Source organism: Trichechus manatus, unplaced genomic scaffold (genome assembly GCF_000243295.1).
Source record: "Trichechus manatus latirostris isolate Lorelei unplaced genomic scaffold, TriManLat1.0 scaffold00008, whole genome shotgun sequence".
Lineage (NCBI taxonomy): Eukaryota > Metazoa > Chordata > Mammalia > Sirenia > Trichechidae > Trichechus > Trichechus manatus.
This window is the reverse complement of record NW_004443944.1, coordinates 31,202,434-31,227,392: the sequence shown is the minus strand read 5'-3', so window position 1 is coordinate 31,227,392 and position 24,959 is coordinate 31,202,434. Positions and strand designations below refer to the sequence as shown.

At 45.2% G+C, this 24,959-nt stretch overlaps 1 protein-coding gene across 2 annotated transcripts in view; it reads left to right on the top strand.

The window, feature by feature from the left end:
- Positions 1-24,284, top strand: part of DNMT3B (DNA methyltransferase 3 beta) — a 44,104-nt gene extending 19,820 nt beyond the window's left edge. For both annotated transcript variants that reach the window (XM_004370450.2, XM_023725326.1), the window contains 20 exons: positions 728-789; positions 2,699-2,803; positions 5,238-5,363; positions 5,991-6,200; positions 7,147-7,305; positions 9,209-9,316; positions 10,403-10,547; positions 12,434-12,559; positions 12,730-12,774; positions 13,925-14,004; positions 14,352-14,464; positions 14,967-15,150; positions 15,844-15,928; positions 17,002-17,147; positions 17,477-17,567; positions 17,910-18,058; positions 18,780-18,865; positions 21,549-21,618; positions 22,409-22,527; positions 24,143-24,284. In XM_004370450.2, the coding sequence (XP_004370507.1) occupies positions 728-789; positions 2,699-2,803; positions 5,238-5,363; positions 5,991-6,200; positions 7,147-7,305; positions 9,209-9,316; positions 10,403-10,547; positions 12,434-12,559; positions 12,730-12,774; positions 13,925-14,004; positions 14,352-14,464; positions 14,967-15,150; positions 15,844-15,928; positions 17,002-17,147; positions 17,477-17,567; positions 17,910-18,058; positions 18,780-18,865; positions 21,549-21,618; positions 22,409-22,527; positions 24,143-24,284 (2,351 nt within the window). The remainder of the gene's footprint in view (positions 1-727; positions 790-2,698; positions 2,804-5,237; positions 5,364-5,990; positions 6,201-7,146; positions 7,306-9,208; positions 9,317-10,402; positions 10,548-12,433; positions 12,560-12,729; positions 12,775-13,924; positions 14,005-14,351; positions 14,465-14,966; positions 15,151-15,843; positions 15,929-17,001; positions 17,148-17,476; positions 17,568-17,909; positions 18,059-18,779; positions 18,866-21,548; positions 21,619-22,408; positions 22,528-24,142) is intronic.
- Positions 24,285-24,959: the final 675 nt, after the last annotated feature.

The window sequence follows — 24,959 nt, the reverse complement described above, 5'->3', positions numbered from 1 at the left end:
GTAGAGGTGCTGTGGTGACCCCCTGATATTTTTTCAGTGCGGCAGGGCTTTTCAGCATAGGCTGGGGCTTTGATGGCCCTTCTGCAGTGGGATCCCTCTCCCTAGGAGCTGGGACTGGGGTTGTGATGAGGAGGGGAGGATCTGAGGCTTCTTTCCTTTCCCATCCTCTCAGCACCAACTGGTGTTCTCTCCACTGAGATTTGGACCCATTTGGTTTGGAAACCCCTGCATTGTTCCATCCTGTTGTTGAGAACTCTTCCAGAACAGTGCTGTCTTAACAGCTCTTTGTGTGAGGATGAAAGTGTTCTATTTCCAGACTAATACTACAATAGCCACTAGACACATTGAGCACTTGAAATCTGGCTAGGAAGACAGACAATGAGTTGTTGACTTAAATGGGGTTAGTGGCCGCTGTGTTGGGCAGCACTGTTCTGGAACGAATTTGATGCCTTCCCTTAGCGCCCTCAGCATTCAGTCTTATTAAGTGCCTGGCCCTGTGCCTCACTACCATATGCATGAATAAATAGAGGGAACTGAGGTGACTAGGCATGCATGCCATGGTACTAGGAGTGCCAAGGATCTAAGTTAATCCCTGAGGATGCCAGCGCTTTAGGGAAATCCTAGGCCTAGGCCTCCAGAGGAGGCCATAGAGAACAGCCGTTGTCAGGAAAGGGAGTACATGGCTGGAGCCTGCCCCTTCCTCAAAACAGACTCATTCCCTCCACAGGCCGCAGATCAAGCTCACGACTATCCAAGAGAGAGGTCTCCAGCCTGCTAAGTTATACTCAGGTATAGTTTCCCCTCTCCCTTTTTCAGGGCTCAGGGCATTTTCATTTAGCTTTTATCAAATATGGAACCTGAGGCTTGCTTAATAAATATTTGTTGGCAAATGTGAACTCTGCTAGGCTGAGGAGGGGTTCTAACAACCTCACTCAGGATGGCATTTACTATCATTATAAAAATGCCCTTTTATTTCTAACGAGCCCTGCTGTCGTAGTGGTTAAGAGCTCAGCTGCTAACCAAAGGTCAGCGGTTTGAATCCACCAAACTGCTCCTTGGAAACCTTATGGGATAGTTCTACTCTGTCCAATAAAGTTGCCAACAGTTGGAATCAACTTGATGGCTTTTTTTTTATTTTAAATTTCTAATATGCAAAGTTTTATTGTGAAAAATTGTTTTACTAAATAATGAAAGTTTTGTTTTACTAGATGTTTCCTGCAAAAAAAAAAATTTTTTTTCTCAATCTGTGGAAGGTACATTCTTTTATTTCTAGAATAAGTCCAATTTGGTAATGGTGTGTTTCAAATTTTGAGTTGTGACTGTATCATCTTTTCATGAGTGAAATGGATGTATGATTTTATTTCCTGTATCAGTCTAGTTTTGACATAAGGGTTATGTAGCCTCAGGATTTTGTTGCAAGTTGGAGAAAACTTGTCTGGCTTGTTTTGTTGTTGGTAGGTGCCCCTGAATCAGTATTTAGACTCATAGTAACTCCCTGTGACAGAGAAGAACAGCCCCATAGGTTTTCTTGGATGTAATCGTTACAGAAGCAGATCACCAAGTCTTTCTCCTGTGGAGTCAGTGGGTAGCTTCAAAAAGCTAGCCTTTGGGTTAGCAGCCGAGCACTTAACCATTGTGCCACCAGTGCTCCTTGGGCTTGTTTTAGGGAATTTTTAATAATCACTGCGTTTCTTTAATAGTTAAAGATGTGGTAAGGTTTCTGTTTCTTGTAAATGTTTCCCAAATGTATTCATTATTCCTTACATTATTTATGCCTGTTTTCTAATCTTAATAGAGGTTTTATCAATGTGGTTACCTTTTTCAAAGAACCAATCTCAGGCATTGGGGGACAAAATCATGAACAAAAACATAGCCCTGCAATTCTCCCATTGGTGGGGACTCAAGACAATGAAGAACAAGAGCCAGTGGACAACTAAGACAGTGTGCTGGGACACAGGCTCAGGAAGGCTGTTGTAGGTCTTTTACTAGGAACAGCAACAAAACTTCCTGTTTTGAGGGATATCCTCTGTGCCTGGTACGCATTAATTGATTCTCACTACAACCCTGTTGCCCTATAAGGGAGGTTATTCCTTTTAATTGTTTAATTGTCATCCCAATTTTAAAGACAGGTGAATGGACTCATTTAAGGTCACACAGTTGGCAAGTGGAGGAAAAAGTTCTTAACACCACCAGCTAGACCTTCTGGCCACTCACCACTCCAGTTTTTGTGCCTGGTTTGTTTTGGGTGTTGCTGTGAGGAATGGGGCCAGCACTTGGATTATTCATGACCTGATGCAGGGCACTTGGCATTGTTTTCTGGTCATCTTGTCAAGAAGAATCTCCCTTGAGCAATTAGCCTGCATTTTCTCCCAACCCCTGAAGAATGAAAATGGACCAGGTCTCTTTCCCCAGGCGTAGCAAAGTCTAATAAAGGTATAGAGATGCATATTTTGCATTTCCTTCATTTTTTGGTTTTCTGATTCCACTGAGGTTTTATTTTATAATCCCATCTTCAATACATGATCCTGTAGGGTTCTGTTATGGTTGGTTTTTGGAACAGAGTAATGTAACTAAAGACTTAGATCTCTTGGTTTGATAATTGTGATTGTTTTCAGTATGACTGACTCTTCATTTTAATCTGTTTTATGATGTCATTTCCTAATTGCATTTAAAAGTTCATAATGTTTCATTTATAAAGGATCTGACAGGTGATGGAGATGACGTGGAAGACGGAGATGGCGCTGACATACCAGTGATGCCAAAACTCTTCCGTGAAACCAGGACTCGTTCTGAAAGCCCAGCTGTAAGTCCCCCTACACTGAGACAAGGAAGGCCCTTCCAACCACTCAGAGACCTGAGTAAATAACTATTATGTCTTGGATGTCCTTGGGGGAGGTTTGAAGACAGAAGTGAGCAAATGTTTTGACATTAGGCCCATGGACTGAGTTTCTGGAAAATTTTCTTCCACATAGCAGATTTTAAACTCATTCTTGGAATTTTCTTGGAAACGCCTGGGGGTGGTAGAGTTTGCAAGGTGGATGGTCAGCTGCCAGTTAATTACTGGAGTCTGTCACTTTCATGGAAACCCTGGTGGCATAGTGGTTAAGTGCTACGGCTGCTAACCAAAAGGTTGGCGGTTCTAATCCACCAGGTACTCCCTGGAAACTGTATGGGGCAGTTCTACTCTGTCCTATAGGATCGCTACGAGTCGGAATCAACTTGCCAACAACAGGTTTGGTTTGGTTTTTTATCTCTTCCATGGTGGATTCTGTGACTTTAGAAAAAGTTTGGGGTCTGGAAGTGGGAAGACAGTTATTGCTCTTGGTCAGCCAGCCCATTAGAGACCAAGCTGACACTTAATTTTTCCAGGTGTGGTTTATAATCTCTTTAATATATGAGAGAGAATATTTCAGTTACATAACCAAGGTTATACAATAACTGTTGAGCACAGGATTTGAACCCACATCTTCAACGCCTAAATTTGTGCCTTGGTGGGAAACAACAGTCTGACGGCTTTTTGGCCATCTTGATGGTCCAGAACTTTCTGCGAGTATCCAATAATTAGATGTATGTCTGTTTTTGGAGAAACTTGTTTGGTTTAGAGTAAACATGGATTTAATTTTTCAATCTAATTTGCAGGTGCCGGCTTCAGCTGGCCAAATCTCAGACTCTGTGTGGTCTCTTATAAACAGGGGATTGGGATCTGTGTTGGATCTTCAGGCACAGTGCTGGCTACCATAGCAACTTTATCCCACTAAGGGAGAATTTCTGGGTGGGGTGTTATCAGGCCAGAGTCCTCATCTACTTAACTATCTCATTCGTTTCCTGTCGACCTGAGGTCACCATGTATCTTTGGCAAATCTCAAGGCCAGATCTTCCTGGCCCCCTGCCACTGGCCCTATGCCTCTAATTATCTGAGGCTCCATGCTTTTTACAGTCATGTACTGTATAATGTCCATTCAGGCAACGTCCAACCACATATACATACGTGGTCCAATATGGTTATAATAGAGTTCAGAAATCCTGATCTGAGAATGCAACATAGTGAACCTAACCAGATGTAGGAAATGCAACAGCTTCCCACACGCAACATGCATATCTCATGTCTCTTGTATACAAAGTGATTGCGTTGCCAGTCATATAATGGTACAGTAGATATATAACCTATAAAACATGTTGTGATAGTCATAATAAACACCTATGTTACTGGCTTATATATGTACTGTACTATACTTGCTATCGTTATTTTAATGTGAACTTTTTTTACTATATACAAATAAAAAGGTTATCGTCTAAGAGTGTATGCTTTGACTTGTAGGCAGGAACATCCAATCTCATATCACGTATCTCTTGAGTGTTGTAGCTTTATCTTTCTGTTTAATTTTCTTTTGAAAATACTACTGTGAAGTGCATCATGGTTCTCAAATGCAGCAAAACCAGTACGAGTGATAACAGCAGCAAGAGGCAAAGGATAAGTATCAATTTGGAGGTGAAACAAAAGGTTGTTAAACAACATGAAGGTAGAAAATCAGTGCATGTTATTGCGTGTGATTTAGGCATGTTGCACTTGACAATCACCGTGATCCTCAAAAACAAAAAATTTTCCAAGCTGTTAAAGGACCAGCTCCACTGAAAGCTGCAAGGCTAATGAAAATGTGAGAGATACCCATATCTGATATGGAGAAATTACTAATGACGTTCGTGGATTGAGGATCAAACACAAAAGCAAATCCCTCTCGGCACATACACGATAACTGCTAAGGCACAAAGCTTGTTCAAGATGCTTAAAGAAAAAGCCGAACCAGACTACGATGATATCAAGTTTATTACTAGCTCTGGGTGGTTCAAGCTCTTCAAACAACACTTTCCGCAGCATAATGTGGACGTGTGTGGTGAGTCTGCTCTGCAAGTGTTGATGTGAAGGCAGCAGAAGAGTTTGTTGAAACTTTAGATAAACTAATTGTAGAGGAAGATTATTCGCCCCAGCAAATTTTTAATATGGATGAAACCTCCTTATTCTGGAAGTGAATGCTTGAAAAAACCTTCATAAGAATGAAATACAGTACTGTATGTATGTATCTTGGCTGTTTAGTCAATACAGGTACACTACAGTATTCCATATATATTTGCTAACTATATAAAAAGGTGTTCGCACAACGTCCAAATCATATAACGTCCTTTTTCACAGAACATATCGTGGACATAAATGACGCATGACTATACTCTCTTGCTTCCAGGTACGAACTCGAAATAGCAACAGTGCTTCCAGGCGGGAGAGGCACAGGCCCTCCCTGCGTTCCGCCCGAGGCCGGCAGGGCCGAAATCACGTGGACGAGTCCCCAGTGGAGTTCCCAGCTACCAGGGTTGGTCCCCCAGATGCCTAGACCCCTGCTCCCGTCTCTAGTCAGGGAAGATCTGACTTGCCTACTGCACTGGTGTATCACCTGTTTGCTTTCCTCATGCTCATCTTATTTTCAGGATCTTGATTTGCCTTTCTGTGTGTTGGATACGCTTCTCTTAAGCCTGATGGTTTCTCTCCTAACCCGATCCTGTATGGAATTGTGCAGAATTCCCTGCTGATTGAGTACTTGTCCTACTTGAGCCACTGACATTCAGAGCTGGTGTCTTCTTTGACCGTATTAGGTCACCCCAGCATTACAGCAACTTCCACTCCTGTGCCAAGGCTGGGCACACAATAGATGCCTAAAGCAGTGATACTCTCCGAGCTTGGCTTTTGGATCCTTTTGTCATTACCTATCATTATGCCTTCATCTCAGTTCTGTCTCTGGTCTCTGACAGAAGTTGTTATGATGGCTTCCTGTAGCCATTTACAGGATACTTCTTTCTGGAAAACCATCCTTGCTGGTCTCTATACTGTTTAACTTAGTTCTTTACTCTTTCTGCTTGTCCAGGAAGCAATTGGTGGTATCATTGGTCTCTGGTAACCAACCTGTTTTGCTGTGGCCCCACATGTGTTCTTATGTCTACAGTCCCTGAGGCGGAGGGCAACATCATCAGCAGGGTCACCATGGCCATCCCCGGCCAGCCCCTACCTCACCATCGACCTCACAGATGATGACGTGACGCCCCAGAGCAGCAGCACCCCGTATGACAGCCTAATCCAGGACAGCCAGCTTGAGAACTTGGAGTCATCACAGTTGGATGCAGAGGGTAGAGAAGCAGATGGCACTGAGTATCAGGTACTACAGGAAAGACTTCCCACCAAGGGTGGCCAAATGCTGAATATAGGGAAAAGGAAAGCAAGTTACCAAGAGGTCACACCCAGACATAACGCAAACACCATAGTTAAATCACCTGATTTCTGATGTTCTGAATGTTACATTTATGCATAGAAATACATGTACAAAGTTTCTATGCATGAACAGGATCATTGTACATACGAGAATGCAGACTGGCTTTTTTTTTAAATTAGGAAGTAGAGTTGCTCCATTGTTTAATGCTTGTGTAATGCATTTAGTTTTTTTGTACCATCATTAAATAACCAGTTGGGCTTTTGTATTTTTCACTTAAGCAGAGCTACATTAAGCCTCTGTATACATAAATTTGAGCTGGTGTAGGATTCCTTTTTTCGACATATATTAATTTGTAGGACATCGTACTGTAGGTACTTATCTCCACAGTCTACAGTAACCTTTTAAAGATAGTGCTATGTGCACATGGCCAAAAATTTTTGTTTCATTTTAATGGCTTTATAATAGACTATCCAATCACCTATGCTGGCAATTTCCAGGTTATTTTTTTACTGTGATCTTCTTTCAGTCTTGGTGTGAATATTCAGTTGTCATCTTTCATTCCCAGATGCTAGGTTAAATGTTACAGTTATAATAATATAACAAACCACCCAGCCTCAAACAATCCTGCTTCATTCAGTGCCCCTTATTTTTTTAATCAATTCTCACACATAATTTTTAATTCATAACACATTGATAGGTTGGTGGGTATTTTTGGAGTCACTTTATCTTATAGTTGTTTTCCCAAAGAGTTCTGTCAGTGCACTCACAGGAATCTATGGGTTGGATCTTGAGGCTGTTGCCATTGATATCAGTGGAGTAGGCAGCATTTTCCATTGATCCTGGTTTTCTGTCTAATTATTAGAGTTATTTCACCTGGTTTTTCTCCCTCCAGGATGGAAAGGAGTTTGGAATAGGGGACCTTGTGTGGGGAAAGATCAAGGGCTTCTCCTGGTGGCCCGCCATGGTGGTGTCCTGGAAGGTCACCTCCAAGCGCCAGGCCATGGCTGGCATGCGCTGGGTCCAGTGGTTTGGCGATGGCAAATTCTCAGAGGTGAGTCCAGGGCAAGGTAGGCTCTCAAAAGGGCCCGTAGACCTGCAGATTTTTTACTTTTCTTTTTTGCATTTGTTACATGACCCTTTAAGACCTGCACTCTATATGGGTGGGTGTTCCCATGCTGGAAGAGGCAGGAGCAGACACTGCCTCTGAGCATCTCTTAGCCCTGGAGAGTGGGGTTTCCCTGGTGGGCCTGTAGCTGGAGGTAAGGTCACCTGGTGCCAGAGTTGTTTATTTCAGGACTGGGTTATTGATTATTGGTATTAGCCATTTTAAGTTAATCTTTCTTGATGATGAGAAATTGTCAGGGTATCACTCTTGGGCGTTAAGGAGTTTGCTTTGGCTCTTAATATTCTGTAGAAGGCACATTTCTGAGATCTCCCAGTACTTTCATTGGAGTAGTAGAGACAGAATACTTTTCCTGTAAGGTCCTCTTTGGAGATATTAGTCCAACCTTCACCACCAGGCCCAGAGAAGTTGGGTGATATACTTAAGGTTAGTTACAAAGCAAGCTGGAGACAGAGGAATCTGAGTCAACATGTAGGCAGAAGTGAGAATGAAGCACCATCTAGTACATCTCTGGGATTCAGCCTCAAAGTGAGGTTCTAGTTTTCTAATGAGTTGGACTCTCTCAGGCTAATTGCCTTAAGCACGTTGAAGTTCCTTAGGGGACTGGAAGCTATGAGACCATCTGCAGATGCCCTCTGTGACCAGCAGAGGGAGCTGAAGCACAAGTGTCCTGAGACTGTACGGTTCCCGAGCATCTAATTTCAGGACGTGGGCAATGAATTCTGTGAAATGAAAGATGGGTTGAGGCCTAATGGTTGTAATTGGTTGGCCTAGTGAGTCATTAAAATGCAAGACATTTAAAATACAAGATAGAGTCTGATGCTAATAGGATTCAGTGTGGGTCTGTTCGCATTGTGGGATGGAATTACAATGTGGGACTTGGCTCTAGGGCCCCAAACCTGGACTGTACCTTGCCAAGCACACTTCTGTGTTGCATTGGAAAAGTTTGCCTTTGAACAGTCGCCACGTCTTAGTGTACAGGAATCTACCATTATAGTGAGCTTCACCTGTGGTTCCAAGACCTATGTTGAGCCTGTTTCTTCAAAGGTCAAATGGCGGTAGTACACCCTCGTGGGAAGTCTGGCTCTCAGGTGCAAAATGGGCTCTCAGGTACAAAGTGGACCGTATTAGGAGAGTGAGAACTCTCTGGAGAATGGACCATCACATATCTTTTTCAGTTTTGATTAGTATCCCTGAACTCCAACTCTCTTTCCACTGGCAAACCTATCAGCCCATGCATGGCCTGGGGATTTGGGGGGAAGGGGAATCCTATACTCGAGAACATGGGTTTTAGCCCCTACTGGAAGGCAGACATTAACACATCACAAATACAAAGTGCTTACTCTGCCAAACTCTGTTCTCTAAGCATTCATTAAATTAACTCTTTAATAAAAGATTAGAATAGTAAATTAGTTACACTTAGTATTTGCTCTGCTCAGAAAGGAAGAGGGCAAGCAGACAGAAGAACATAGGCAAAACCTCCATGTTGTGCACCCACAGTGAGTTATAGGACTGAGCTGTGTGGGACCCACATCAGGGACCATGTGGATAATTTGCTCTTAAAATACACAATTCAGTTTATTCAGAATATCATACTTTTCCCACATTTCTTTTGAGGATCTTATCTACCATTTTTCTGGCTATAGGATCCTTCAAGGGCATCTATACCACTTCTTTTTTGCCATTTTTTCCCCATTTTTGAATTGACATCTGAACAGTATCCTCCGTTAAAGAGTATGAAAATCTTCCCCTCCTATTGGGACCGTGTGAGAGCTGTACGCACTAGAGACACGTGCTGTTGGTGGATGGTGATGACTTCTTTCTTTTCTAGGTCTCTGCAGACAAGCTGGTGGCCCTGGGGCTGTTCAGCCAACACTTTAACCTGGCCACCTTCAATAAGCTGGTCTCTTACAGGAAGGCCATGTACCATGCCCTGGAGGTAACACGGGAGTGGGGAATGAGGGCCTGGTCCCAAGAGCAGGGTGCAGCCATTGCAGTCTTTAAGAGACTCACAGAAAGATAGCTCAGACTACAGTGTTGTCAAGGAATTAAAGGGACAGGCCGACTAGGGAGATAGTCAGTGCAAACATGATGGTTGCCTAATGGGCTTAGAGGGTCAGGCAGACCAGGGAGGGCAGTCCATGCAAACATGATGGTGGCCTGATGGGCTTAGAGGGTCAGGCAGACCAGGGAGGGCAGTCCATGCAAACATGATGGTGGCCTGACATGCCCAGCTAGGGATTTGAGACTTCCCCATGACTTCCCAGCTTCCCAGCATGGCTAGGCTGCTAGTACTGCCAGCTAAGCGAAGGCGGAGGAGCCCTGTGAAGTGAGTTGCAATATTCATATCAGTTGATATGCTTTTGCAGAGACCACAAAGCCTCCTTCCTTTGAGTGATGTGGTTTTGTCTCAAGACTAGGGAGCAGCTGAGGTCATCTGCCCCCTTCCTTTATCTTTGGCCCATGTTATTAACCCTTGTGAACCATTAGGCTCTTTCCTCTCCCTCCACCTTGACTTGGAGCTGAAAAGATCAATGGCTTTTGTCTAGTATTTATGAGCCAGCCTCTGCCAAGTGTTGTACGAGCTTAGTTAGATGTAAATCCTCTTGCTTCTTTTAATATAGAACTCCTCATCTTTCCAGGGGACACAAAACAAGAAATCCAGTGCTGTCACAAGGTGCAAGAGGTGGTAGACAGTGCTGACCCAGGCTTCTCCTAAAAGTTAGTTTTGGAGATGATTGTGATTCCTCTGCCCTTGGGAATGAGCTGACCATCTCAAGTTCACTCAGGGAGACACCATAGTTGGAGCCCGCATGGAAAGATTAGCTCCTTCCCTGCCCTCCTGGCTGTCTGCCTGTGTCCATGCACAGGCCCCTCCTCCCTGTCACATACCACAGCCCAGGGCAGCTGTCTGGCATGAAAGGGCCCAGTGTGAAGGGGAATGCTCTCCCCAGATGGGGTCCTTGGGTGTGGCCTGGCAAGCACTCACCCCTCCTGTTCATCAGTGCCTCCTTTATCTCTGCAGAAAGCCAGGGTGCGAGCAGGCAAGACCTTCCCCAGCAGCCCCGGAGACTCCTTGGAGGACCAACTGAAGCCCATGTTGGAGTGGGCCCATGGGGGCTTCAAGCCCACTGGGGTTGAGGGCCTCAAACCCAACAGCAAGCAACCAGGTGGGAATGAGTCCCCAGTGCCACTGCCTGTGGGAGGAACACTGGCAAATGCAGCTATCCCTACCCTAGGTTTTCCAGCAACCAGAGTAAACCATGAGGCCTCTAGGGGTTTCTGTGAACCCCAGGACTATGGAAAAGCAAAGCATCCAGGGCATTTAAAGGGCCATGCCAGCCTCTTCTGGTCCCTGGTCACTTTCCTGCTCAATAGTCAAGCATACAATTTTGTGATGGAATCTATCCTGAAAACTTCAGTTATCAGGAGGTCAAGGTAGAATCTTCACTAACATTTTTTAAAGGAAAAAATAGTAAAGTCTTGCTCATTGTAGAAATCTTGGAAAGTATTAATTAAAGAACCCTAAGCCTCCTCCATCCAGAATGAGGTATACCCCATTGTTAACATATTTACCAATATGTGTGATTTCACGTTGTCACTCTGGGAAGTCTGGTATGTGTCTAACAATCTGTACATTTAATGTAGTATTTCTGTTTTGTTTTGTCGTTTTCCCTCTCAAAAAAAAAGTGGTTAATAAGCCGAAGGTGCGTCGTGCAGGCAGTGGAAACTTAGAAACAAGGAAATACGGTATTCCCTTCCCATATTTTGTCTATGCACCATTTTCTTCACTTCTTTTCAACTTATGTTTGCATATTCACTGGGAAAGAATCAAATCTCTTAAAGTCAACTTGAACCCCCAACCCTCTCCCACCTCACGCCCCACCCTCACAACTACCCCCAGGTTAATGCTGTTGGGTGCACAACCTTCCAGCCTCTTCTATATACTAGTTGGATTCCTGCTTTCCCTTTAATTTCTCAATATTAATAGTATACACTGTCAAGTGTCATTTGTGTCTTTAAGATTTTTAATGGCTGCTTAATGTTCTTTCCTAGGGGCAGAATAGAATTTATATCACCATGTCATGTATGATTCACTGTATAAACTGGCACTATCCCATAGAAATCTAAATGGGAGCCATATATGTAATTAAAAAATTTCCTAGCAATTGCATCAAAAAGACTAGAAAAAGAAACAGATGAAATTAATATTCATACATTTTATTTAACCCAATATATCCAAATTATTGGTATTTCAATATGTAGTATAAAAAAGGTATTTTATATTATTTTTTAGTACTAAATCTCAACTCTTACAGCAGCACACCTCAGTTTAGATGCCAAATATCTATTGGAAATACTTGATCTATATTCAGTGTTCTTAAAATTTATAGTTGAAGCAGCAGATCGATCTCCAAACTGCCCCAAACCGACTAAAGTTTTCTAAGAATTAAATCAATTGAGTTTATTTAAATTAAAATTAAATGAGAAACTAATGTCTCACTTACTCTAGCCATGTTGCAAGTGCTCATTGCCGACAAATGATCATTGACTCCTTTGTTAGACAGCACAGGTATAGATGTTTCAGGGTTTTAGTGGTGGACAAAGCTGCATCTTCAAGGGCGTATTCTTTTACAATATTAAAAAACAAAAACAAAAAACCCATTGCCATCAAGTCTACTTGAACTCATAGTCATGCTATAGGACAGTAGAACTGCCCCCATAGGGTTTCCTAGGAGTGGCTGATGGATTTGACCTGCCGACCTTCTGGTTAGCAGCTGTGACTCTCATTCCCTGTGCCACCAGGGTAGTTTATAGCTATATTTAGAACCATATAAATATGTGTTGGACATGGAAGCTGAGAGTAAAGGCTTTTGAATTGCCTTTTGGTCTAAGTTGCCCATCCTGTGGAGACACCTGACACCCAGGATGGGAACCCCTGTCGTGCCCCAGTTGTAGCTGGCACCCAGGCATGGCATGATCTCATCCTGGGCCCACACGTTCCCTTGACCTTGCTCCTACCAAATGACGGCTGCCATCTTCTTACCCTTCACAGAGAACAAGATGCGAAGGCGCACAGCTGATGACTCCACCACCTCAGACTACTGCCCCCCAACCAAGCGCCTCAAGACAAATTGCTATAACAACGGCAAAGACCGTGGGGAGGAAGACCAGAGTCGAGGTGATTGGTGGTCTTAGGAGGCTGGGGGTAGATGGACCCATAATCACCCCTTGTCAGTTGGGCAGGTATGGGTACCACTCAGCAAGGGGTTGTGGTGGTTAACATAGCTTAGTTCACCATTAAGAGGCTCCCTGACCCCATCTTACCCTTTCTCCCTCTTTTCTAAACAGAGCAAATGGCTTTGGATGTTACCAACAACAAGAGCTGTCTGGAAGGTAAATGTACTCTCCAGTCCGGCTTGTACGTCCTGCCTGTGTTTAACCCAGATCTCTCTCTGCCTGGACCAAAGGTCAAAGAGTGAGTGGATTCTGGGTATTTGTGGTCCCTTGCCTTGTCCCTATGTCTTATTTGCTATACTTCATAGAATGAGTTTCCTGATGATTGAGTATCATTCTGCCCCTAGGATAAATGAGCAGGAAGTTGGGGACTTGGTCAGAAAAGAAGCTAGGGCACTATGGCCAGGAGAACCCAACACCTGAAACCAAGATCAGTGGCATCTTCCCAAACAAGACTTAGAACTAGATTTGAGGTAAATAGCAGACACCTCCTTCACCATCCTTCTCTCTAATGCCAACTCTGGTCTGCTTGCCCAATCTGAGAATTGCCACTGCATTTTAAACACTGTCCAGAACATATCTAATGGAATTCTGAATGTGTGAGGAAAGATCAACTCCCCTGCTTCCGCAGTCTGTTGTTCTTTAGTCAACAAATATTTAATACGTGATTATTCAAATGTTGGGTAAAAAACAGCACAGCGCCTGACCCATAGAATCCTGGGTAAAGCTTCAGCATAGAGCAGCCCCTGACCATCCTGGAAACTTTGACCCAACCCCCTTGCACCCAAGACTAATCCATCCACCTGTCCTCTTGCCTACCTGGGCAAGTTTGGTCTTGTGCATTATAAAGGTCCTGGCCACCTGGTCAGTGGCAAAGATCAGGTAATATGAAAGCAACACAGGATAGCCTTCTGATGAAGGACCAGAGCTCTGAAATTGTAGCCTCAGGCTCTCTTTCCTAGGGTGTGGTCAGCGACTAGTCCTGTCGTGATTAGATAGTAATTGGGGTCACCACAAAGTCAAGTCTTTAAAGGTTCTTAGAGATTTTCATACCAGGCCTTCTCACTGGCCTCTGCTACAGGAGCCCTTGTTCAGTGGTCCTACTGGCCCATCCCTTTGCCTGATTTGCAGCACCTTCTACTTGGTACCTTTGAGGACAGTCCTACTTTGCAGCATTATGAGAGGCATGAAGCATCCATGGCCCATTGTTGGTGCTCAGTGAGTGTTTAGGAACTGCTAGACCCAAGGCCTCAGCAATTTGGTATTAGAGCCTCAATTGCTATCATCTTCTATCCTGTCTTTTTTACAGATAGCTGTTTGTCCTGTGGTAGGAAAAACCCAGTCTCTTTCCACCCTCTCTTTGAGGGTGGGCTCTGTCAGACATGCCGGGTAAGTCCTCCTATCCCCACCCTAGACTTTCCTGCCCCGTCCCTCATCCACGACTTCCCTCAGTTTCCTCAGCAATAGCACATACCTATCAACATTAGGAATTCCCTTCCAGGGCTCATGCACCCCCGTCCTCTCTGAGGGCAGGTGCCAAGGATGGTTTATAGCACCCAGCAGGGGTGTCCATCTGAGATGGCATGCAGACGAGCACTACTTTTCCTTGTGAAGGGCACCAAGCCATCAGTAACTTGTTCTGTGGCTGTGTCCTAGGGCTTCAGCCAGACAGTGAGCGAGCCAGGCCTGTTGGTCCCTGGTCTCCAATTTCACAGGTGTTTCTCTCTGGCTGCCAGGATCGGTTCCTTGAGCTGTTCTACATGTACGACGACGATGGCTATCAGTCCTACTGCACTGTGTGCTGTGAGGGCCGCGAGCTGCTGCTCTGCAGCAATGCAAGTTGCAGCCGGTGAGTGAGACACTGCTGGGCCCTGAAGCCTGAATGCAACCAGTCTAAGTGCTTGTCTTGTTTAATGGAATATCAGCCAAGGAGACTGGGAGCCAAACTGACCTGGATGGTAGGGCACAGGTTTGCCTGGGGCTGCGGTTGTCACATCCTTGACACAGAAGGGGGATTATAAGGATTGGCCTAAGATAAGCTTGTCTGTGAGTCAATGACAAGGAAGAGTGGTGGCACAGAAGGCTCCCTAGGATTTGACTAGGCAGTGGGAGAGCCTTTCTGGGTAAATGGGATAAACACGTGTAGGGATAAACACGTGTAAAGAGCCTGTGGACTGGAGGTATTTCAGCAAAGTACAGGGAATTAAGATTCATGTAGCTCCAAACACTCAGGGTCAATAAAGAGCAACTGTGGCACCAGAAAAGGTGTTAGGCCATCTCTCTGGGAAGGGGGAGGCTAAGGACAGCTGTCTAATGACAAGGCATCCCTTGTCCCCTGCCACTGGTCACAGGTGTTTCTGTGTAGAGTGCCTGGAGGTGCTGGTGGGCACAGGCACGGCGGCAGACGCCAAGCTGCAGGAGCCCTGGAGCTGCTACATGTGCCAGCCGCAGCGCTGTCATGGTGTCCTGTGGCGCCGGAAGGACTGGAACGTGCGCCTGCAGGCCTTCTTCACCAGCGACACTGGGCTTGAATATGTAAGCCACTCCTTGCCCTGGACCACAGACCCCAGGGCTTTAGGGTTCTGGCATTTCCTTGTCAAGAGTTAGTGGAAATAAGATCCATTATACAGATGCGACATCTCAGAGCCTCAAAGGCTTGAGACCTGGCTGATTGGCAACTCCCTTATATAGGTTAGTCTTATCCAGGTTTATTTTGGGCCTCAATTTATTTTCATTGTTTGGAACATCCAGAGTCTGATGTAGACTTTGTTCTGTAAAGTCTTCTGAGTTAGTGATAAAGAGGGAAGAGACGGAAGCCTTTGCTTGCCCCCCACTTTTAGTGGGACTGAATTTTCCTGGGCTCTAGTTTACAGCTCTTAGAGGGAGCCCACAGGTCATTCTTATGTAACCCGTGAGAAGGACCAAGGATTTATGTCTTTAGTGTGTACCCATATTGCATTCTCACCTGTGTTCCACATCCAGGGATAGAATGATCATTCTATGCCAAGCGCAGGGCTGGGCATGTTTCGTGTTTTAACCCAGTCTTGGCTTTTCCCACTGAAGCTTCTGGTGCATCACAGCTGATCAAGGTCACACAGCTGACAATGACAGAGCAACACTTGATTTCCTCTGAGGAGAGTCAGTCCTCCCCTCAGTCCTGCCCCTCCCCCAGAGCTATGTCATTCCCTTGCTCTCTGACCTCCATGAGCCCCTTTCCTTACCTGACAGGAAGCCCCCAAGTTATACCCGGCGATTCCTGCAGCCCGAAGGCGGCCCATTCGTGTACTGTCTCTGTTTGATGGAATTGCAACAGGTGAGTTTGGCGCTCACCTGGGGTTGCTCTGCTGCCCACCTTCTGATGCTTGAATGGGTTGTTTGAGGGCAGGGACTTGGAATCGCAAGGCCTGGTCTGGGTGTCTGCCACCCATGCCAAGAAACACCCCTGGAAGTTATGTGATTATCACTTGTTCTGACAAAACCACAAGCTCCTTCATTTCTGTAAACTTCACACCCAACTGGCACATTTTGGGTCCTTATTTAAATGAACCATAATTTTGGCTGTTGTGTTTTATTATTATGTGCAGGTATCTTGGAAATAACTATTCATTCCACAAGTCTAAAATATTAATTAGGCAACTCCTAATACTCCCCTTCTTGTTCCTTCCATTCCCTACATAGAACACAGCCAACGTGCATGGTACCCCTAATAGCTTTGCCTGATGTAACGCATTTAATCCTCAAAACAACCCTGAACACCCCCATGTCACCTGAGCAGGGAGCAGTTGAAATAGGGTGCTTTGCATATAGCATGAGTTGTACTTAGCACACGTTTGCCTGGCATACTTGTGTCTGCTTGTCTAAAATATTTATAGCTTCTAATGATCACTCACCACTAACAATTTGTTTTCCCCACTCTGGTGGTGCCTAAAGATCTATCTGTGCTGCACATATAAATCATAGTAAGACTGACCTTGGCCATTCCTCTCTGGTCTTGAGGTTGTTTTTCCAATTTTTTGCTGTTCCAAACATGTGGCACTGAAGATCCCTCCCTGTCCATGTGTCTGTACTGGAATGACCAATGCTGGACTTGCTGAAGCATTGGCTGTGCACCTATCAGTTTTAATACACCCTGCAGTGGGCTGTACCAACTGGTATACACATATATTTTTTTTATGAAACCCAGCAATCCTGAGAGCCTAGTGTGTGTGACAGTCTAGTTTCTGGGCTAAATGCAGGTACCCATACAAGGATGCAAGGTGGCAGCACTCAATTGTGCCTAGCCTCTGCTCTAGCAGGTTTTGGAGTCAATGTCTAGGGAGGAGGCTGATCTGGACAACCCACGTAACCCCCAGTGATTTTTCTATTCCTTTCCCCCAACTCCCACAGGATACTTGGTCCTCAAGGAGTTAGGCATCAAAGTGGAGAAGTATGTAGCCTCTGAAGTGTGTGAAGAGTCCATTGCTGTTGGAACCGTTAAGCATGAGGGGAATATCAAATACGTGAATGATGTCAGGAACATCACAAAAAGAAATGTAAGGGCATTTCACCCCGTGGGACTCTATAGCATCCCTACTTCTTTTAACCATTCCTCCATACCCCAGGCCCCGTACATCCCTGTGCCCAGTGCTGTGGTAGACGAGAACCTGTTGTCACAGTAAATTAATAGTAAGACCCAAAGGCTTAGATCTTAGGGGGATGGCCATTAGGTTTTCTGCAGACAGAAGTAGAGTTGGTAGACTTCATTGACCAAGGAAGATTCTAGGAGTGGTTTTTCTTGAGAGGTTACATGGGAACCCAGGCTCTCTGGCCCTCTCAACTCATCTCTCTCCCTTCCTCGAGGGTGACTATTTTTCTCTCTCAGATTGAGGAATGGGGACCATTTGACTTGGTGATCGGTGGAAGCCCATGCAATGATCTCTCAAATGTGAACCCTGCCCGGAAAGGCCTGTACGGTGAGCATCCCTGTTTTATGGAGTCCCCAAGAGACCCTATGCTTGTGTAGGTGAACTGGCCTTAGAAGGAGCCAGAAGCAGCCTGCCTTCCCGAGAGACCCACGTCGCAGCTCATAACTGTTTCTGTACCCCAGCGCAAATCAGCGGCCCTTACAGGGAAATGCTATCAAACCACTGATGACTGTCCTTGTTTAGCCATTCCAGAGGACTTGGTGTACGTGGAGTAAATTGGCCCTAGAGTCAGATGATCATTAGGAACCCATTGGTTTGCTGGTGAAAGGGTCTCAGGGGAATATGAAATATTGGGCTGGAGATTAGAACCCTGCTCTGTCATCTTCTTAGAGGGCACAGGCCGACTCTTCTTTGAGTTCTACCACCTGCTGAATTACACACGCCCCAAGGAAGGGGATGACCGGCCCTTCTTCTGGATGTTTGAGAATGTCGTAGCCATGAAGGTCGGTGACAAGAGGGATATCTCGCGATTCTTGGAGGTGAGAAGACCTAGGGGCCTGATTGTCAAAGGGCATGGAAGGCACTGCGGGAATGAGGGGCTGGGTAAGGGTTGCCAATGCTTGGGAACTATTTTGGGGTTCTTGATGGATTGTGGCGCTATCCAAGACTAAATGGAGTTAAGGGAGGTCTCTTTAGTACATGGAAAATATTTGCTATCAAACATCACCTCTAACCCAATGAGGTTAGAGATGATGAAACCATCTCCCTGTGGGAGGGCTCATGAGAATTGACTCAAGTTACTTTTTTAGGGGCCCTAGAGAAATTAATTAGCTTTTACCTGTGTCAAGCACTGTGATAAATAGTTTTTGCATGCTTTAGTTTCACCCAAAACATTTACAACTTAAGTTCTGTCTTGTCAACCCATAAGCTATCGCCCATTCTGCAACAGGATCTCAGCTTTCGAGATCTCCATTTCAAGCTGCTTTTACCACCTTGATACGGCACATTCTGTAATAATCTGACATGGCCTAGGGGATAACCTTCTGTAAGAACCTGTAGTTCTGATCTGGACTCCATCTCTAATATGGGCATTTTGTCTGTCCTTCAGCCTGCCCCTTGATGAGAATTGGTTTGTCCCTTACTTGACATGATCCATTCCTGTTCCACAGCCAGCACCAGCCTGTCACATGCTCAAGTCAGGCCTCACTCTGGCCACCACTTGTGTTCTGATGGGGGCCCTTCTCATCCCTTTCCCTACAGTGTAACCCAGTGATGATCGATGCCATCAAAGTGTCTGCTGCTCACAGAGCCCGATACTTCTGGGGTAATCTGCCAGGAATGAACAGGTAACAAGGGCATCTGAGCAGGACAGGTAATAGACAAGTTAAATGTAGCTAATGGTGTCACCATCTGTGCTGGCTTTACAGAACCATGGCCAACCCTTCTAAAGAGCTGACTGTGCTGAGAAACACCCCGGCTGCAGGGAATCTTAGGGTGTTATGGTTTGATCCCTGTTAGGATGGTCAGCACCCACCTGGGAAAGTCAGTCCAGAGTTCCGTAGTACTACTGTTCACGCTCAGAAGATGGCCTGCTTCTTAAAAGCCAGGCTGCGGATCTTCTCTGTGCCAGGGAGGCCAGGAGGGCCTCTCTCACAAGTTGAGAGCTTGTTGATTCTTCTATACTTCGCACATTCTCTCAGTTGCTGTAGGGATACCCAGTGGGAAATAGAAGTGGAGCATTAGATGTGCTGATGTAAACCCTGCACCAGGCTGTTGGTGACTAACCAGGTGGCAGAGTCGAGGTGACAAATGATAGCCTGAAGCCTATCTCCTATGGAATTTTAGACCTCTGGTTTTCTTATACAGGAGCTTCCCCCAATTTTTTGTCAAATGTCAAAGGTAGTTCAGACTTCCTTAGACATGTTGAATGCTACAAAGCAAGTGGCTTTGCTGGGAATTAATTATCTCCTGTATGTGGTTTCAGGAAGAATAACCTGCTAATTAAGATGCAAGGTGTGATGGTAATGCAACATCCTAGACTTGCCAATGAGTTAAATCCTCTTTTTAGAAAGAAGCTTGATAACTTAATGACATTTAGCAAAGTGTGGACAGAAATGGCAAAGGTTCTGGAAATAGCTTGGAGGATTCGTTGGATGTCTTGCATTTTTACTTGGCCAGTCAGTCAAATGGTGCAGTGTCCACCCTGTCTGGAAATAAATGGGCTTATTCACTCAAGATTTGAGTCTTGCTGTGTGCCAGGCACTGTTACATGTGCTGCTGGTGTAGTGTGGTGGAGAACAAATAAGACGTCAGTCTTGGCTCCCATGGTGTTGACATGCTGATGGGGGTAGAGGGGAAAAGATAGTAACCGATAATCAGGCTCTGGGGGTGCCCACTGCAAGACTTAGTGGAGAAAGTTCATTTCAGCAGAGGGCCAAATGAAGTTGTTTGAGAGAAGTGTGTTCCAGGCAAAAGGAAGAAATAAAGGCATTTGCAGACCAGCCCAGAGAATGGTGTTTCTGGGGTGAGGAGTGTCTAGGACAGAAGGGTAGAGAGCTCAGAAGTAATGGGCCAAATTATGTGAGACCTGAGGGTCACACTATCTATTAAATTTACTTTAGCATGGCAGTCTCTGGGAGGTTTTAAGCCGAAAAGTTGTATCTTAGGTTCGTTGTATGTCTGGGTGGAGGATAGATTGCAGCAGGACAAGAACAGTAGCTGGGAAACCGGTGAGGAGAGGTCAGTTTGTTCAAAAAAAGCAATGATTGTGTGTGATTGTGTTGTGCCCCTGGAGGTGCCATCCACAGAGAACACAATGTGAGTGGTGGGTGACTGAGCCCTGCAGGCTTAATGAGAGTGGTCAAGTTCAAAATATTTTGAGAGTAGGACTTACAGGATTTGCTGATGCATTGGACATGAGTCGTGAGATAAAAAGATGAATCAGCAAAGATACGAAGGTCTTTGTCTTAGCTATGAGAGAAGAAGGGAGCAGCTGTTCTTGGGCTCTCCAGTTTCTATGATGCTGTGTCAATCATCAGACAGGGGACATAGGCCCAAATTCAGCCTTTAGATGACCAATTTTGGTTTGTTAGATCTTAATCTGAGAATTGTCACAAAGTCAGGGCTTGTGTTTGGAGGTGCCCATGTCGGTCCTTTTTTCCACCTTTAGGTCCTTCAGCTTCTTTGGGTCCATGGAAGAAGTAAGGGTTGGGGATAGGGTGGCATTTGTAACCTATCGTGGAAGGTTTGCTTAAGGTACAGAGTCTAGGGCAATGTTTTGTGTGATTTCACGACCCCTTTTGTGGCACAATTTTCATTCCCATGTCTGCTTTCTTTATGATGGCTTTGGAGTTCCTTACATAGAGGCTGCCATGGTTGTTCATCAAATCTGTACCTTCAGATGTCTCGATGATTTTCTGCTCTGGAGCTGCTCAACCACTCCAGTTTCTTCACCTCTGTCCTTTGCCCTTCCCAGCCATCTGTTTGCCTTTCTGCATTTGCCAAACAAGTTTCAATGACGAAGGTTAAAAGCATAATCATTTTGTGAACCACCTCTTGTCCTTCCTACTTGTACTGAGTTTCATTCCTTTAACCCTCTTTAGGCTGCATCTCATGCAGTAATAACCACCAAATCACGGTTTCGATGTACTAATTATATCAAATAGATCCACAAAGACCTAATCTAAGATCCTTACTTTAAACATGAGACCCAGAGAGGTGAGCAGTAAGTGGCAGGGCTGGGACCAGAGGGGTTTCCGGACGCCCCATTCAATGTGCTTCCGCCCATTGGCCTTTCCTTGATGGAAGCATGAGCTCCTGGACCTTGGACCACCCCCTGCCCCAAGTCCATCAGCCACTGGCTTGTGCACATGCCAGAATTATTTAATAATTTTTGGCCACCTCCAGCAGCATCAAACGCACTGCCAGGGCACATTTTTGAAGCCTAAGTCGCCACTTCAACCTTGGGAGGTTGCCTAGCTGAGGCCCCTTTACAGATGGTAGAAAGTAATGGGTTTTGAATGTTCCCAGGCCTGTGATAGCATCAAAGAATGATAAACTCGAGCTGCAGGACTGCTTGGAGTTCAATAGGACAGCAAAGGTAAGACATGCTCTGTACCATGGCCCTCTGGGAAGCACACTTGGTGACCTCCAAATGGGACTTGGGAGATGACCTCTTTGTCTGGTTTGTTTCTACCCCTCTGCCCACAAGACTCCCTGGTGCTGGGCCTGTCTCTTCACATAATCCTGCCCCTCCTCAAGACCAATCTTCAGGTACAGAGAGAAGTAGGAGAAGTCTTGATAAGCAAATAATCACAGTGAGAAAAGGCAATTAGAGTTTTCAATTCTTAATGCCAGATACACAGAGACAGATAATTCAGCCACTCTGCCCTATAAGAAATGTATAATTAGTAGAAGTAATTTAAAAAAAAAAAAAAAAAAAAAAGGTAATACCAAGTCATAGATTATATTAAAACCTCCATAAACTTAATTTTCAGTGTTTTGCATCAGGCTAAGCTCTGTTTGGCCAAACTCCAATTGACCAGTCTTCACATATCTGGGTGGTTTTTACTGTTTACTTTATCTTGCTTGATCAGTAACTCTGTCTTTTGTCCCCTGTGTAATCTCATTCGTGATCCCTTTTCTCGTTTATCTCATTCTCTCTGAGGCTGGTACTTCCTGTTCATTAACTTCTTAGCGTTTGTGGGAAGCACAAAATGTTCTTTTCCTTCCAACTCTTCATTTTCTCATTCCCTCTGCTGTCTCAGCCCTGCCACCCTCTCTCCTGCACCTGCCTCCCTCCATCTTCCCAAGGTCCTTCTGAGCCTTGACTCAACTCAGAACCAACCCTTCCTTCCGTGCTCATTCCATGTTGTTGTTTTGTTCTCCAGTTAAAGAAAGTACAGACAATAACCACCAAGTCGAACTCGATCAGACAGGGGAAAAACCAACTTTTCCCTGTTGTCATGAATGGCAAAGAAGATGTTTTATGGTGCACTGAGCTAGAAAGGTGAGCAAGGCTGCACTGAGCCAGAGACAGAAAGGGGAACAGCATGTGGTTAAGGCCAGCAGTGAAGGTGGGCAGGTGCTTTGCTTAATTCTTCCTGGTCTCATTGAGCTATAATAGCAGTGGGTCTGGAGGTGATACCTCTTTGGAGTTCGTTCTTATTTCCTGCCAGAAATGGTGGTTAGAGGGGATGGTGGGGGAATCTGAGACATGAGGTCATTAGACATTACCATCTGTCTGTGTTGGCTTTACCACCCTGGCATCTGCCTGCCCCTGCGTGCTGGGGCACCTGGAGGTAGGAGGAACCCGTGAAAGAAAGTTCCACAGACATGCCATTGCTTGAAAGATTCCTTTTGCCAAGTTTCTCATTTTGTGGCTGGTCTCTACTTAGCCCCAGTTTCTCTTCTCTGTCTTTCCTTTATTTGGCTAAGCTGATGGTTTATGTATTTTGACTCAGAGAATCAGCACTTGGGTTTCAATTCTTTTCTCCCATTTTGCATTCAATGTTTGTTCTTTCACTTTTCCTCTTTTTTTTTTTTGTTGTTTATTTTGTTAGAAATGAAGTTGTTTAAGGCTATGAATTTTCCTCTTTACATTTTTGCCTGTGCCCCAAAGGCTTTAATACAGAATATTCCAGATATTTCAGTTCTACAACTGGTTTTATTTTTTTGACTTAGAATTAGTGTAAAAAATTCTGATTTTTTTTTTTTTTAAAAAAAAAGCAAAGCTGGTGAGTAACCTGCCCCGCCTATTCATGCTGTGAGTTATTCTGTATTTTGAGACCCAGGCCTACCGTGCTGGGCTAGACCTGTGAGTACGATTGGTGCAAATGGTTGTATCCTTATGTAAATGCCAAGGCAAAGCAAGAGAAGAGCCTATAGTGTATGTTTGTGTGTTTCTTTCACCCATTCAGCCACTGGCCTTTTGGTGTGATTAGTTTTTGATTGTAAACCTAGGTAAGTCCTAGGTTCAGCATCTTTGTAGCCTCTTACCAAGTACTGATAGAATCCCACAGAGGAGGCTCGTGGTATATTTGGTTGCCCCAAGCCCAGCTTGGCACTTAATCCAGCAAACTGCATTAAGGAGGGAAAGGGAAACTCAGGACAATCAAGTGTACCCAGGGTAAATCACCTGAGTGTCTGATGACTGAAAACTTGGTCCAATCTGAAAGTGCCCTTCTTTCTTGTTAAAGAACTTGCTTAACTCATACCATGATTGTGTTTTGAGGACTGATACACATCTTGTCCTCTCTGGTGAGCTGGCTTGGCATTCATTCATTCAAGAAAGACCCACTTAGCACTAAGTATGTGCCAGGAGCGTGGTGCTAGCACTGGGAGATGTACTGTTGGAATAAAGAAGGTGCCCTCATGGGGGCATGCTCCAGTGACAGTCACTTGTGATCAAGGGTTTTGAAGAACCGAGGGAACTGACCTCTTCTGACGGTCAGGAAAGGGCCCATGTGAAGGCCCAGTGGCCTGACTAAAGGGAGGGGAGGGTACGTGGAAAGCATGGGCAAGAGGACGATCCCTCGTCGGCCATGTTGAGCATGTCCAGAGGCTCTGAGTTGGCTAGAGATGGCACTTCTGACTCCCTGTCTTTCACCCTGGTGCCTTCCCAGGATCTTCGGCTTCCCCGTACACTACACGGATGTGTCCAACATGGGCCGCGGTGCCCGCCAGAAGCTGCTCGGGAGGTCCTGGAGCGTGCCTGTCATCAGACATCTCTTCGCCCCCCTGAAGGACTACTTTGCCTGTGAATAGTCCCACGCCAGGCGCGCTGGGGGCACTGAGGAGGGTGGGGCAGGGCCAGGACCCAGGAGATGGGCTTCCCCAGCTCTGCCCTGCCTCAGTTCAGCTTTGCGGGGTCACACCGCGTACCTGTTTACTCCACTATCAGTGGGAGCAGAGCCCTCCCTCTCCAACAGAAGGAGGCTCTTTCAAGGGCTTCTGTTGCCTCATGCCCAAGGTGCCACCTCCTTGTACACAACTCAGACCTGGCTGCTCTGAGCAGCCAAATTTGGTGCTCGTTTTTTTCTTCTAAAACTTGAAATAGGTAGTAAGATTGCTTTTTTTTTTTTTACCCTGGGTTTACCACTCAGAGAAACAATGGCTAAGATACCAAAATCACAGTGCCGACAGCTCTCTAATACTCAGGTTAATACAGAAAAATCATCCAAGGCAGTTATTGCATGACTTTAATTACTGTTTATTGTCTGCTGCTCCATGTTACAGGGGTGTGCAGCTGTGAACATGTAGCTAAGGGATGTTTAAAGGGCCCAGGATGTTGTTTATTTTTCTTCTAGGGCTAGCAGAAGAAATGATGTGTATGTCTTGAATTTTACCTGGCACAGGCCCCTTGCTTCAGTACAAAGGCCGGACTCTGCTGTCGGGGCCCATGTAGAATATTTTCCACAATGATGATGATTTCAGCAGGGA